This window comes from Pipistrellus hanaki (genome assembly GCF_964339955.1).
Source record: "Pipistrellus hanaki genome assembly, chromosome: 13".
Lineage (NCBI taxonomy): Eukaryota > Metazoa > Chordata > Mammalia > Chiroptera > Vespertilionidae > Pipistrellus > Pipistrellus hanaki.
The window spans coordinates 33,059,682-33,075,042 of NC_140515.1; the positions used below are offsets into that span (position 1 = coordinate 33,059,682).

At 40.3% G+C, this 15,361-nt stretch overlaps 1 protein-coding gene across 1 annotated transcript; it reads left to right on the forward strand.

The window, feature by feature from the left end:
• The first annotated feature begins 387 nt into the window (after positions 1–387).
• DBR1 (debranching RNA lariats 1) lies at positions 388–14,179 on the forward strand. Its single transcript, XM_084901786.1, has 8 exons — positions 388–758; positions 1,807–1,931; positions 4,365–4,445; positions 6,812–6,897; positions 8,786–9,010; positions 12,157–12,237; positions 12,489–12,634; positions 13,301–14,179. The coding sequence occupies exons 1-8, from the start codon at positions 562–564 to the stop codon at positions 13,998–14,000; spliced, it is 1,641 nt and encodes a 546-aa protein (XP_084757912.1). The 5' UTR covers positions 388–561; the 3' UTR covers positions 14,001–14,179.
• Positions 14,180–15,361: the final 1,182 nt, after the last annotated feature.

Below are 15,361 nucleotides of genomic sequence, written 5' to 3' on the forward strand. Positions count from 1 at the left end.
GAGAAAACAAAAAGTTCAAGTAAAGGGACAACTGTGTGGACAACAGCGTGGTGATTGCGGGACAGGATGGAGGTGGTGGGGTGGAGGAGGGAATAGTGTAAGGCGACCAGATTTCCCACTTTTGGCAGGAGAGTCCTGATTTTTAACAATTTGCCCAAATTGTTTCCAAAAATCTGGACTTTTTAGAAACGCCGCGGGACTCTGGACAAATTGTGAAAAATCGGGACTTTCCCGCCAAAAGCGGGACGTCTAGTCACCTTATTATAGTGGTTTTTATTAGATTAAATATCAAATGGAAAAAGTTAATCAGACCGCTCAGACTTAGTGACCTTAATCCTTTCCAAAAACTCCTGGGAATTCTCGGGTTAATCCCATCTCATCTCTCGCGAGATTTGGAACCGGAAGTGAAATATATTTCAGGCGCCTGGACAAGGTGGCGGCTCAGTTCACGTTGGCGGGAGGGAGCCGAGCGATCGATCCGTCGGGCTTCGGCTCTCCGATCGGGGCTTGCTCCGCGATAGGGGGTTGCGGGCAGCGCCCCCCCGCCCCGGGGCCGGCAGGATGCGGGTGGCCGTGGCCGGCTGCTGCCACGGGGAGCTGGACAAGATCTACGAGACGCTGGCGCTGGCGGAGCGGCGCGGCGCGGGGCCCATCGACCTGCTGCTGTGCTGCGGCGACTTCCAGGCGGTGCGCAACGAGGCGGACCTGCGCTGCATGGCCGTGCCCCCCAAGTACCGCCACATGCAGACCTTCTACCGGTGAGGCGAGGTGGGGCCGGCCAGCGGCGGGAGGAAGCTGGGCTGGGCGGGAGTCCCTCCGTCTTAAGGGTCCGTCTTCTTCGTTCACGCCGCGTGTCTCTAGGACCTGGCGGGCCTCCAGGAAATGTCACTTCCCTCTCTTCCCCCGTGTGATCGATCTGTTTGGGGAGGGGTCGCAGCCTGAGGATAGACACCTGAAGGAAGAGGCTGAGAGGTTAATCTGCTTGTACTTGATGGGATTCCGGCATTCGTGGACGCCGGGATCTTGGAAGTTTTTTTGGGGCGCCCTGCCCCGCGCTAAGGAAGAGGCTGAGAGGTTAATCTGCTTGTACTTGATGGGATTCCGGCACTCCGGTGGACGCCGGGATCCTGGAGTTTTCATGGGGCGCCCTGCCCCGCGCTAATCCCGGTTCTAGAAGATGAGAACTGACAACGTTCTTGATTTTTTTTTTAAAGTATATTTCATTGATTTTTTACAGAGAGGAAGGGAGAGATATAGAGAGTTAGAAGCATCGATAAGAGAGATGAGAGAGAAACAACGATCAGCTGCCTCCTGCACACTTCCCGCTGGGGATGTGCCCGCCATCAAGGTACTTGCCCTTGACCAGAATGAACCCGGGACCTTTCAGTCCGCAGGCCGACGCTCTATCCTCTGAGCCAAACTGGTTTCCGCACGTTCTTGATCTTGATCTTGACCTCTCTGCACCTGAAACGCGAGGTGCAGCCCTTCGTTCTTAAGGACAAGAATAGTAGGCACTTGAAACAATGCTTTGTTTTATTTTTCATCCACAGTTTACGTTAAGTATTATTTTGTATTAGTTTTCAGGTGTCCAGCCTAGTGGTTAAGACAATGATGTACTTGACAAGAGCGTGGGCAGTTTGTTTGGAAAGTGCTTTTTAAACTTTAAGGGATGAGCTCAGATTTTTTTCCTTCAGGACCTTGTTTTGGTCTTCTGCCGTGTCTAATTATTGTACAGGCGCCCCTGATTGCTTTTCTCCATGCCTCGTTTCTGCTGTGCCAACGGACAGCTATGCTCTTATGTTCCAGGTATTACTCCGGAGAGAAGAAGGCCCCGGTTCTCACAGTCTTCATTGGGGGAAACCACGAAGCCTCAAATCATTTGCAAGAGTTACCCTACGGTGGCTGGGTAGCACCAAACATTTATTATTTAGGTATGTGTCTGTGGGTACGTTCTCAGTTTGATGGGATGGAAAAGCCTTTTAAAAATCTGTATACCAGTTGGCCAGCATCTTCAGATACATGGTGTTTTGGGAATGTCTCTTAATAGGTAATCATGAAAATATGTCCATGCTTCATCTAGTGTTTTAAGCAATAGATAGTAAAACTGCAAAGAACTTACATACTACTTGTAATTCCTTTATTCCATCCCCCCCTCTTTTTATTAAATGAAAAAAATGTGAACTTGTTATTGGAAATTGTTAAACATACACAAACTAGAGAATAGTACAGGTGTTCCTCAGTATTGGAATGTAGAGCATTCCTATGAACACTTTCATACGGGGAAATTCTGTAAAGCAAATAAGCAATTACCAGTAATTTAAAAATCACCAATGCTGTGGTAACATTAGAGAAGAGAGAGAGAGAGGGAGCGGATGGGAGAGAGAAAGATTACTCATTTTACTTATTTATGCATTAGATAATTCTTGTATTGCCCCAACTGGGGGATGGAACCTGCAACCGTGGCTTATCCAGCCAATGCTCTAACCAGCTGATCTAACTGGCCATGGTCCTACCAATTACCATTAATTTACATGCATAAATTTGAGTATTCCCAGACCTAGGAAATAACCTTCTAAATCATACCAATAGGTTTAATTATATCCAGTTTTTTGTTAAGTATAACTCCTTTACAAGCTCTGTTAGGCTTTTGTGCTACCTTCGGACACATCTAGCTAATAGATGCTCAGAATAAATCGAGATAAAGCGCAGATGCTCAGACACAGTTCAAAGCTATGGTGGTAGCTCCTAGGGAAGGGGCTTGGGGGCCACTGTTCCTGCTTTGGATGCAGGCTACAAAACAAGCTATTTTGGCTTTTCACCTATTTTCATTAAAGCAAAAATCCTCTTTGGGTTTCTTTCAGTTAGTGAAAACAGGCACTCTGGAGAGAAAAAGGCTCCAGTTCTGTAGGTCTGTCATAAAAGTGAAATTGTGTAACACAAACTTTGGAAAAGCTGGGTATTTCTGTATAATGAATCTCCATACCTATTAACTAGTTTCAACCACAATTATTCTGCCATCCTTATTTCAACCGACCCTCCCCTAAACTTTTTTGGTGGGAGAAGGTGACTGAACTTATTTTAAAGCAAATTCAAGCCATGATATTATTTCACCTGTAAACACTCAGTACGTATTTTTTAAGTGATGAGGATTTTAAAAAATACCCACATCTGCAGTACCATTGTTAAACTTAACTAAAGTAGCAGTAATTCTTTATTCTCTGTTGCCTCGTTCATGTTTAGATTTCCCTGATCCTCACAAAGCTGTCTGTTTTACAACTGACTTGTTCAATAGGATCCAAACAAGGTCCATGCATTTCATTGTCATGATGCTAAAGTCTTAGACTCTAGCTAGCTGTTCCTTTCATCTCTTTCCTTCCCACCCCCATTTATTTATTTATTTATTTATTTATTTATTTATTTATTTATTATTTTTTATTTTTATTAAAAAATATATATATTTTATTGATGTTTTTTACAGAGAGGAATAGAGAGTTAGAAACATCGATGAGAGAAAATCATCGATCAGCTGCCTCTTGCACACCCCCTACTGGAGATGTGCCCGCAACCAAGGTACATGCCATTGACCGGAATCGAACCTGGGACCTTTCAGTCCGCAGGCTGACTCTCTATCCACTGAGCCAAACCGGTTTCGGCCATGCCGTTTATTTGTTGAAGAAAATGGGAAATTTTCTTGTAGGATTTCCTGCATTCTGGATATAGCTACTGAGTTGTTTAACGTGTTCCTTTTGTCCTCTGCATTGCCTGTAACCTGCATTTAGATTTAGATCTGGTTAGATTCAGGTTCAATGTTAGCCCCTTTAAACTCTATAGTCCTTTTTTCTGAAAACTACAGATATTTAATTTTTCTAGTTCATTACTGATTGATTAGCTTTTGACAAGTGCAACATTATGAGAAAGTGAAATTTTTTGAAGGTGGTCAGTTTAGAAATGAAATATAGAAACTGCAGGTTCTTTATACCTTATATGTGCTGACTTTCATATATCATATATATGACTTTATATATCATATAAATCCATTATACGACACTTTTTGCCTATTCTCACACCACACCCTCGTATTCCATTAGGTACCAAATTATGTCTATTTTCCTCTAAGCTCATCTATCTCATTTTTTTTTTTTTTTTTTTTTTTTTCCCTTTCTGCTTAATTTCTTGACTGACTTGCTTTAGGTCTTGCCTCCTAGTCTATTTTTGGCATATTACTATGTAAAAGAGTAACCTTATCATGATACTTTATTTTCAAATAACTTTAGCACTCCATGGGATTTTAGGCCTGGAAACCGTTCAGTCAGTTAGTAGAGATTGCTTTTGCCTATAGTAATCTTATTTAACTAATTTCTCAGGTTTGGCAGGTGTGGTAAAATACCGAGGTGTAAGGATTGGTGGAATCTCTGGTATCTTCAAATCTCATGACTATCGAAAAGGTATTGTTGTCCTGACTGTTTTTAAACTTTAAAACTTGCATGCCCCAGAGTAACTTAAGCGTAATATATAGTTTGCCGTTTTCATTGGATTTCTTCTATGAACTAATTTATTCTTAAGTTTATATTATAAAATATTTTATGCCTATGGAAATATAGAGGACATAGAATGTATTATCTGTGTAGCCACATCAAGTTTCATCAAGACTTAGTATTCTTGCCACTTTTTTGATTCTTTTTAAAAAATAATTTTATTGATTTTCATAGAGAGGAAGGGAGAGAGATAGAGAGAAACATCGATGAGAGAGAAACATTCATCAGCTGCCTCCTGCACACTCCCCACTGGGGATGTGTCCTCAATCAAGGCACATGCCCTTGACCCGAATCGAACCTGGGACCCTTCAGTCCACAGGCGGAGGCTCTATCCACTGAGCCAAACCGGTCAGGGCTCATTTTGATTTTTTTAAAGAAATAAAACAATATAGATACAATTGAAACTCATTATTGTCAGTCCTCGGTCCCATTCCTCTCTTTTTGTCCTCCCTTTCCTCATCAGGTAGTCACTGTTCTGAATCTGGTGTTTATCATTAACTTGATTATTTTATCTCATTACTGTGCTTGTAACAGCTTTAAGTAGTATGTTATATAACATGTTTTAAACTTCATATAAATGTGTCATTTTGCATGTGTCTTTCTGCAACTTGCTTCTTTTATGTTTTTGAAATTCATGTTGATACATATAACTCTAATACATTCATTTTAGTTTATGAATAGTATTCCATTGCATAAGTACAGTTGATCCTTGAACAACGCAGATGTTAGAGCCTCTAACTCCTGCATGGTAAAAAAAAATCCACATGTAAGTTTGACTTCCTCAAAACTTAAGCTGTCCCCTGGTATTTGTGAGGGATTGGTTCCAGGACAATCCCCCTCCCCGCCACAGACACATGTTGTGGATACCAAATCCATGGACGTTCTATTCCCCTATGTAAAATGGTGTTATCAATGCATACAGTTGATCATCAACATCCGTATATTCCCAACTGCATATCAGAAACAGTACAGGGATTTATTGAAAATAAAATCATCTGTAAGTGGACATAAAAGCAGTTCAAACTTGTGTTGTTCAAGGATCATCTATATACCACACTGCACTTATTCACCCTACAATATCTGAGTGAATTATACCTTGATTTTAAAATTAAAGGAATAGCTTGTATTCATATTTTATTTTAAAATTTCTTGTATTAAGCTGGGCAGCTAAAACTATCCTCAATATAACTGTTAAGTCACAAGTTTGTGGCCTGTGCCCTGCTCTCTGTGATTATAAACTGTTGGCATGGACATTAAAAGTAAGCCATCTCCTACATGGCAGATGTGCATGCAAAGTGGAACCACTCTTCAGAGGGACAATTGGTAATATCTGCAAATTCTAAAAGTACTCTAACCCAGGAGTTCTACTCCCAGCAACGTGTCTCTAGGGATATTTTGCATATGCAAAATGATATATGCAAATTTATTTATTTCAGCTTTGTTTGTAGTAGCAAAGGTTAGGAACTAGTTCAATATACCATGATATAACTAAGCAGTTTAATGCTATGACGCCTTTAAAAAAGTAAAGAAAAGGAAAAAGAAGTAGTTCTATATGTAACTAATATGAAAAGTACTCCAAAATAAGTGAAGAAACACGGCACAGAACATGTATAAAAAAAAAAAAAAAAGGGAGGATAAAGAAATAGATGACATGTTGTATGCATAGATGATACCCCTAGAATGAAATTCTAAAACCTGATTAACGCTAGCTGCCTCTAGGTAGTGTTCCTGAAGGCGGGGAAGGAACAGGAGGGACCCCCCTCCATTGTTTTGGCAGTTTCATTGCGATAGAATTTATAGACCATTGCAGGTATACCATTCGATGGTTTTAGTAAATTTATAGAGTTATGCATCCAGATTTTACCACCATCCAGATGTAGACCATTTCTATCACCCCTGAGAGTGTTGTGCCTATTTGTAGTTAATCCCTGCTCCCACCAGCCCAAGGCATCCACCGATCTATTCTCTAGGAGGAACACGTTGTCTTCTAACCTTTCCGGAGGTGTTTTTTAAAACTATGTGAATAAACAATGTGCTTCCAAATTAAATATAATTTCATTTTAAAAACTACAGGTCCCCAAATTTAGATTGATAGTTTGTGATCATTTAGTAACTGAATATATCAACATATAAAGAGCAGTGTTTTTTTTTTTAAACTTTAAGAACCAAAAACATTCATAGCAGACACTAGTTGTAGGGAAGTATGTGTATCTATTTATATAATTTGCAATATTTAAAGGTGTTGAATACAGCTTATTTCTCTCCTTCAATTTAAGGTCATTTTGAGTGCCCTCCTTATAATTCAGCTACAATAAGGAGTATATATCATGTGAGAAATGTTGAAGTGTATAAATTAAAACAGGTATGTAAAAAGTACAATATGGCAGGCATGGAAAAGTGTTAAAGTAATTCTGTACCAAAATGTGTTTGATCATTTTGGTATATTACTTTCAAGAAGAGCATAATTCAGTATTTCTAAAATTTGGATTTGAGTTGTTTTTAGGAAGTTCACAGATGAACATTAAAAAAATTCTTATGGTAATAAATTTTTTTAGTGAGTAAAAATAAAACATTCAACTCATGATTTCAGATATTATGCTAAGGCTAAAATATATTGGAATAAAGTAATACTTTAAAGAAAATATTATAATATATTTTTTTAATTTTTAAAAAATACATTTTATTGATATTTTACAGAGAGGAAGAGAGAGGTATAGAGAGTTAGAAACATGGATGAGAGAGAAACATTAATCAGCTGCCTCTTGCACACCCCCTACTGGGGATGTGCCCGCAACCAAGGTACATGTCCTTGACTGGAATCGAACCTGGGACCTTTCAGTCCTCAGGCCGACGCTCTAGCCACTGAGCTAACCTGGTTTTGGCGAAAGAAAATATTATAATATTTTAAAGAATGGTATTAAGTAGAAAATAAATAACAGTAAAGATGACAGAAGATATGGGAAAATCATGAAAGTGGTGTCTGGAGAATAGGTGAAGCTAGGTTTTTGTTTGAGAACCATTTCAGTGCCTGGCACTGGGCTAAGCAGTTTTCACACGACATATTTCATATTTTCGCCACTCTAATTCTGTCAGATTAAGAATGAGAGGCCAAGGCTCAGATGATAAGCAACCTACCCAAGATCTCCCAAGTAGTTAAGTGGCAGAGCCTGTCTGAGAGAACGCAGGCCCTTCCCACTATACCACCCAGCCTCTATGGAAGCATAGGATGCTCGCACGCATTCGATGCCCTACTCATAGCAGTGCCTTACTTTGAATGCTTTTTCCTTTTCACCAGTCTAACTCCTACCAGTCCTTGAGACCCAGGTTCGATACTACTTCCCAACCAGTATTCTAGTTTAAAGTCATCATATTTCACTGAAAAAAACATTTTTAATCCTCACCCGAGGATATAGTTTACTGATTTTTTTTTTTAAGAGGGAGAAACATCAATCGGTTGCCTCATGTACTTGTCCTGACCCGGGATCGAACCTGCCGTCTAGATTTGTTCCCTGATGGGGAATTGTACCGGTAACCTTTCTGTGCACAGGACAGTGCTCCAACCAACTGAGCCACACCGCCCAGGGCTTAACTGAATTTTCATTGCATGTATTTCCCATACCAGTTATTCAGTCATATCTTTCTTATAGTTTGTATTGTCTTGAACACTTACTTGTTATTTAAATTTAGTTTTCCAAGTATGGGATAAGTAAAGTATGGACTGTATTTTGTGTTCCCCATGAAGAACAGCCACCTTAAATACTTCTAATGTGACTTATGTAGTTAACAGAGTATTTTTGGTATATTCTATGAGTCCATTAGGAAAATAGTGGACTATATATTTAGGTTTACTGTATCATTTACATTAGATGTCTTATGAAATGTGGAGTCTCTGGATCGTAAAACAGTGGTTTGTTTACCAAAATGGGAAAAGCACAATGGTTATTACATATTTTAGAAACCCAATGCAAAAGACCATAGCTGATTGGCAGTCTAATCAAAGTGTGTCTCTGTTGACATGCCTTGCTGGGAAATAAGAATGGTTTGTGAGGCGGGGAGAAATAGGTGAGTGAATAGGTTAGTGTTTCTGTGACTTCCTTACTTGAAGATCCTTAGAACGATTTACACAAAAATCCAGAGATCTAAGTGGATAAATGGTATGTGTCAGGGGAGAGAAGGAAGGGCATTTGCTTGTGGTTAATCTGTTTTTAAGAGTTTTTTTGTTGTTGTTGTTTTGTTTTTTCCTGTTAAAGCTGAAGCAGCCTATGGACATATTCTTATCTCATGATTGGCCAAGAAGTATATACCATTATGGAAATAAGAAGCAACTTCTTAAGACTAAATCTTTTTTCCGACAAGAAGTGGAAAATAACACCTTAGGAAGTCCTGCTGCCTCAGAGCTTCTAGAGCACTTAAAACCAACTTACTGGTTTTCCGCACACCTTCACGTGAAGTTTGCAGCCTTGATGCAGCATCAGGTAGAAAACACAGTATTTATTCCTTCATTTAACAAACACTTATTGAACATCAGTGGGCTACCCACTGTTGAAACAGTTGTAAAGTTAGAGAAAGAAATGAAAGGTAACTTTCAGAATCCAGTCTGGGGAAGAGATAAGTAAGCAAGAATGATAAAAGAGTGTAATAAGTTTGTGACAAAAAGTCCTAGGGCACTGTGGGAACACCTAAGCCAGACTATGTGGGCAGAGAGATTAAGCAAGTGAGGCTTTTCCGAAGGAATTGATGGTGCAGGAAGAAGTAGACTATGAGGTCATCCATGAGGAGGGACCCATGTGTGCCAAGGCCAGAGGCTGAGAACAGGGCGCCTCTGGGGGATTGCAGCTCGTTCCCATGGTGGAGGATAGATGCTGAGACGAGGTCACAGTGCTGTGCTCTGGGGTTTGGGTGTTAGCCAGAGGTAATGGGGAAAGTTGGAGGGTGATGAAATACAGATTTTCATTTTTGAAAGATTAGTTTGGCTAGTTTTGCAGATGGATTAGAGTGATACAAAATAGGAGGCACAGGAGGTTCTTTAAGCAAAAGATGAGCTGGTAACCTAAGGCAAAAAAGGGACACAGAATAAAGCAGAGTCTAGAGCAGTGGTTCTCAACCTTTCTAATGCCGCGGCCCTTTAATACAGTTCCTCAGGTTGTGGTGACCCCCAACTATAAAATTATTTTTGTTGCTACTTCATAACTGTAATTTTGCTACTGTTATGAATCGTAATGTAAATATCTGTGTTTTCCGATGGTCTTAGGCTGTACAGCAACTGCTAGCAGGGTCACCTAAGACCATCGGAAAACACAGATATTTACATTACGATTCATGAGCAGCAGCAAAAATTACAGTTATGAAGTAGCAACAAAAATAATTTTATGGTTGGGGGTCACCACAACATGAGGAACTGTATTAAAGGGTCGCGGAATTAGAAAGGTTGAGAACCAAGGGTCTAGAGAGATTTTGGAAGTAGAATCATCAGGATTTGGTGATGGAGGGAGGAGGGAATCTAGGATGAGTCTAAGTTTGCCTTGGCCAATTGCATGGTGGGAGTGCTCAATAGAAAGCAGAGAATAAATATATACCTATGATTAGGTTTTTATGGAAATATGTGGTTCTTAGTTTCATCTCCGATTCAGACTAAACTGACTTTCTCATAGGAGTTTCAGAGGGAAAACATTTAGAAGATGCTTGGTTCACAAAGTTAGGAGTCCTTGCAGGCTTCTATAGAATTCTGAGTCTTGAACGTACTAATTACTGGGCATTACTGGGATGTGGTTTACAGTGCTCCCCAATCTTGCTTGACCAAACACTTTTCAGTGGTAGAGGTCCACTTTAGCTCTGTAGACCTAAATAAGAGACCAGGTTTCTCCTTTCATTTTCCCAAGTCCTAGTCATCTATTTTTATATCAGTCGCCTTTTCTTTCTTTTCTTAAAAAAAATATATGTTTATTGATTTCAGAGAGGAAGGGAGAGGGATAGAACATCAATGATGAGAGATAATTATCGATTGGCTGCCGCCTGTATGTCCCCCACTGGAGATCAAGCCCTCAACCTGGGCATGTGCCCTGCCTGGGAATCAAACTGACCTCCTGATTCATGGGTCAAAGCTCAACCACTGAGCCTTGCCAGTCGGGTTCAGTCACCTTTTTCGCATCTGAGTTACTCTCTTCTGTCTCTCAGGGCTCCTCACATGCTTGGATTTTTATTGAAGTATCTGGTTTGCTACCTTTCCCCCCCTGCATCTTCTGTTGTCAACCAGGGACTCTTACCTCAGTATTAACAACATATTCGATTCCTTTTCCTTGGCTCCTCAAGCTCCTCTGACTTTGCCAGTGTTCTCTCTTAGCCCCTTCACCAGCCCCAAAGATCACCTTTCTTCAGAACTGCCCTGCAGCCAGGATGGTCTGTAACCTCTGTGCCTTCCACCTCTGAGTCCCTCTTCAGCACTGAAGGTTGATACCTGGTCTGCAGCAGGACATTCCATAGCTTGTTTCCTTGTATCTTTTCCTCCAGGTGCCTTACTGATTTCAGTGAGTCACTTTTTTACTGTTTTTAATATGACCTTCTTATTTGTGACCCCTTCCATATTTCTGTTTGACAAGTCACTTTTCAAAAAAAAAGCTTTATTGGTGCCCTGGATGGTGGTGCCCAGTGGTTAGAGTGTCAGGCTTCAACCCAGTGAAGGGTTGCAGGTTCAATCCTCAGCCCTGGTCGGGGCAAGTGCAGGAAGCAACCAATCAATGCATCTCTCTTACATCCATATTTCTCTCCTCTCCCTCTTACCCCTTCCTCCCACTCTCTCTAAAATCAATGGAAAAAATATCCTTGGGTAAGGATTAACAACAAAAAGCTTTATTGGTGTATAATTTACATAAAATTCATTCAAGTGTATAATTCAGTGATTTTGTGTGTGTGTGTATGTGTGTGTGCACACATCACATAATCCAGTTTTTTAATATTTCCATCATCTGGAAAGATCCTTTATGTGTGTTTGATGTCAGTCTTCATTCTCATCCTCAGCCCCAGGCAACCACTAACCTGCTTTGTGTCTCTATGGCTTTGCCCTTTCTGAACCTTTCATATAAATGTAATCATAAATATATAGTCTTTGGCATCTGGCTTCTATTATTTGCTTGTTTTTGAGGTTCATTTATGTTATAGCATGTATCTGTGTTTTATTCATTTTTATTGTTGAATAGTATTTCATTCTACGGGTATATCGCATCTACCTTTGCTGTTATCTCTAAGAAATCTTTCCCTAACTCAAGGTAGTGACGTTCTCCTCTACGATTTCTCCTAAAAATTGTGTGCTTTTAACTCTGCCAGTTTATTTTTTAAGCTCTTCTGTTATCTTGAATCCTTTCGTTATATGCCTTAATATATATGTTCAGTGCTATGATTTAACATTATCATCATCACCATTAGGTTCTACTTTGACTTGTGTACGAATGTAAGAAATGAAAGCCAGGGAGTTTGAGTGCCCATTGTTGCACAAGTGAGCGCAAATCTTTGGAAAAGTGACTGCGGTTCCCTTGACCCACAACTTTGTGTAACAAAGAGTGCTTCCATCCTATGCAATGTGTGAACTGTCTGATGCTCGAACATTCTTTCTTAAATCCTGGTTTAGGCCAAGGATGAAGGAGAGACTGCCAAAGCAACCAAGTTTTTAGCCTTGGACAAGTGCTTACCACATAGAGACTTTCTTCAGGTAAGAAGACAGTGAAGTAACTCTTCAATGTAGTTTTACTCTTCCAGTGATTAAGAAGACATTTTATTTTTTGTTTTCTAAGTTATTTGTGTATTTTGTAATTTATATAGCCTGAGAATTCTTTGGGGATATTTACATTGATATTTTTAGGCTATTAAATTAAATTCCTTTTAACTTTCATTGTTACATTGAAATCCTTAGACATTAAAAATAGATATGTATTTGTTAAAATTACCAATTTCTTCCTCTAGGTAATAGAAATAGATCATGACCCCGGTGCTCCTGATTACTTAGAGTATGATATTGAATGGCTCACTATTCTCAGGGCTACAAACAATCTTATTAATGTAACTGCACGCCTGTGGAATATGCCTGAAAATAATGGCCTGCATACAAGGTAAGCTTGACCTTATTTAGGACTTGCTCTCACCATGCTTGCAAGGTTATTTTTTTTTTGTTTGTTTGTTTTTAATATATATTTTATTGATTTTTTACAGAGAGGAAGGAAGAGGGATAGAGAGCTAGAAATGTCGATGAGAGAGAAACATCGACCAGCTGCCTCCTGCACACCCCCTGCTGGGGATGTGCCCGCAACCAATTTACATACCCTTGACCGGAATCGAACCTGGGACCTTTCAGTCCGCAGACCAACGCTCTATCCACTGAGCCAAACCGGTTTCAGCGCAAGGTTTTTTTTATTATTATTAAGAGAAACACACACCTGTTAATGAGTGTAAGAATAATTCAGGGTTAACAAGAAAATGGATTGTTGAATACCAACCCAAATAAGAGTATAAGTGATTAAATGTGCACAAAACTAATACGGTGGAGATTTGGTTCACATCAAAATAACTTATACTTGCTTTAGGTTGTACGGACAGCTTTTTCTATGAATTGTTTTTATTTTGAGATGGTCCTTTGTTAAATTAACTGTAATTTTACTAAATGGAATTTAGATTATCATTTATTTCTTATCCTTTTACCTGACGTTCATAGTTAGATTTAATCACTTATTGTCTGGGGCCAATGATGTATAAAAGACCATTGTTTTGGACTTTTATAGGTGGGATTATAGTCCAACAGAAGAAGCTATGAATGAAGTATTGGAAATATTGAATCGTGACCTCAAAGTTCCATCTAACTTTAGCGTGACGGCTGCTTGTTATGACCCAAGCAAGCCACAGACACAAATGCAGTTGGTTCACAGGATCAACCCTCAGACCACTGAGTTTTGTGCCAAACTTGGCATCACGGACATTAATGTCAGTCTTCAGAAGGCCCAGGAAGAACACCACTTGAGTGGTGAATGTGAAGAGCAGGATGAAGGGGGCAGCAATGACTCTGGAGAGGAGCCCAGTGAATATAACACAGACACCTCTGCCCTGTCCTCTGCTAATCCAGATGAAATAGTGTTAGAGGAAGACGAAGAAGAGGAAGAGGAAGATAGTTTTGTAAGTGCACACAGTGACATGAATACAGCATCCCTAGAACCTTCTTCTGACCAGGCCTCTGACTTTTCTGCAAGCTTCTCCGATGTCAGGACCCTGCCGGGTTCCATGTTCGTTTCTTCTGATGACACATCGGGTTCCCCAGTTGGCAGAGAGGGGAAACCTGGCGAGGCTGTGGAGTGTGAAGATGGGACGGACTTAACCAGCGCGCCAGGGAAAAGGCTGAGTGATGAGTCTGTACCTGAACAAAGAAAGAAAATTAAGAGGAGGAATCAAGCCATCTATGCTGCAGTGGATGATGATGATGGAGCATGAGAATGTTTATTGTCTTCATGTGTATACAGATATGTGATTTTTAAGACCATATTTTTAGAGTTGGGTTTTTTGACTCAAGACTTAACTTTGTAATAATGAAATTATATAGAGAATTGACTTTGCCCTTAGGCCCTTGTATATTTCATATACAAACATATTAAAATTTCATGTCTTTACTAGATTGAGTACTCTTATTTTGAAGACAGATACTATTCACTTTCATTGTTTTCAACACAAACTTGGAAACACATAGAAGGAGGTTAAAGAGAAGAGCCTTACTGGGGAGCTTCTGTCTTAGCTGGGGCTGCTATAACAAAATATCGCAGATGGACTGCTTAATCAACAGACCCCTATTGCTTGTAGTTCTGGAACTGTGAAGTCCAAGACCAAGGTGAGGATGGGGTTCCTGGTTTGTAGATAGCTGCCTTCCTACTGGGTCCTCACCTGGCCTTTCTGTGATGAATGCTTGTGGAGAGAGAGATCTTTGTCTTCCTCTCTTGTAAGAATGCCTCCTTCATGATATCATCCAAACCTGATGAGCTCAGAAAGGCCACACCTCCAAATACCATTACCTTGGGGTTCAGGGCTTCATCCTCCCAATTTTGGTGGTGATGGTGGTGGGGGCACAAACATTCAGTCCACAACAGTTTCTTTCAGCCACATAGTATACTGCTCATTCTCACAGCCACTCAGTTTTTACAAAGTTCCCTGCCACGTGGCACAAGTGGCTCTGAGATGTTTCCAGTTCCTTACAGAACAAAGAGACTAAACACTGACTTACAGAGCTTGAAAGCAAAGCTTGTTCACACAGCCCTCTGCTCTCCGACTGGAGCCGCTGTGTAGTGCATGCATCTTGCAGACCCTGTTCTTCGGCCTGAAAGGGTAGTGTCTGTACTGAGAACCACTGTTTTCCCTTATCTCCCTGCCCTTACCCCCATCCTTCCCCTTATCTGCAAGTAAACTTAAAAACGGGGAAAATGACACGTGTGAGCACAGTAATTTCCAGAACAAACCTAGCAATACCTTCCTGATCGCTATGCAAGGTTTTGTACACAGGAGCATGTTTGACGGGTAAGGCAGAGTGGAGAACAAAAGCACTATTGTCAGAAATGCGAGGCTAGAACCATTAGACATGCACAACAGTTTAAAATATTGTCATGGGACCGGGGGATTTTATGCTGGCATGAATTCACAGATTTTCAATTAAAAATTGTTTTCTCAGGATTTAGTGTTGATACTGTCACTTGTCCATAACCCTCAGTTATTCTCAGGGATTCCCAAGTGATAGGCTGTGGATTCTCTCTCACTCCGCAGTGAATGGAACCCAGGTCTCCAGTCTTCCTTCCAGCTTCAGAACAGTG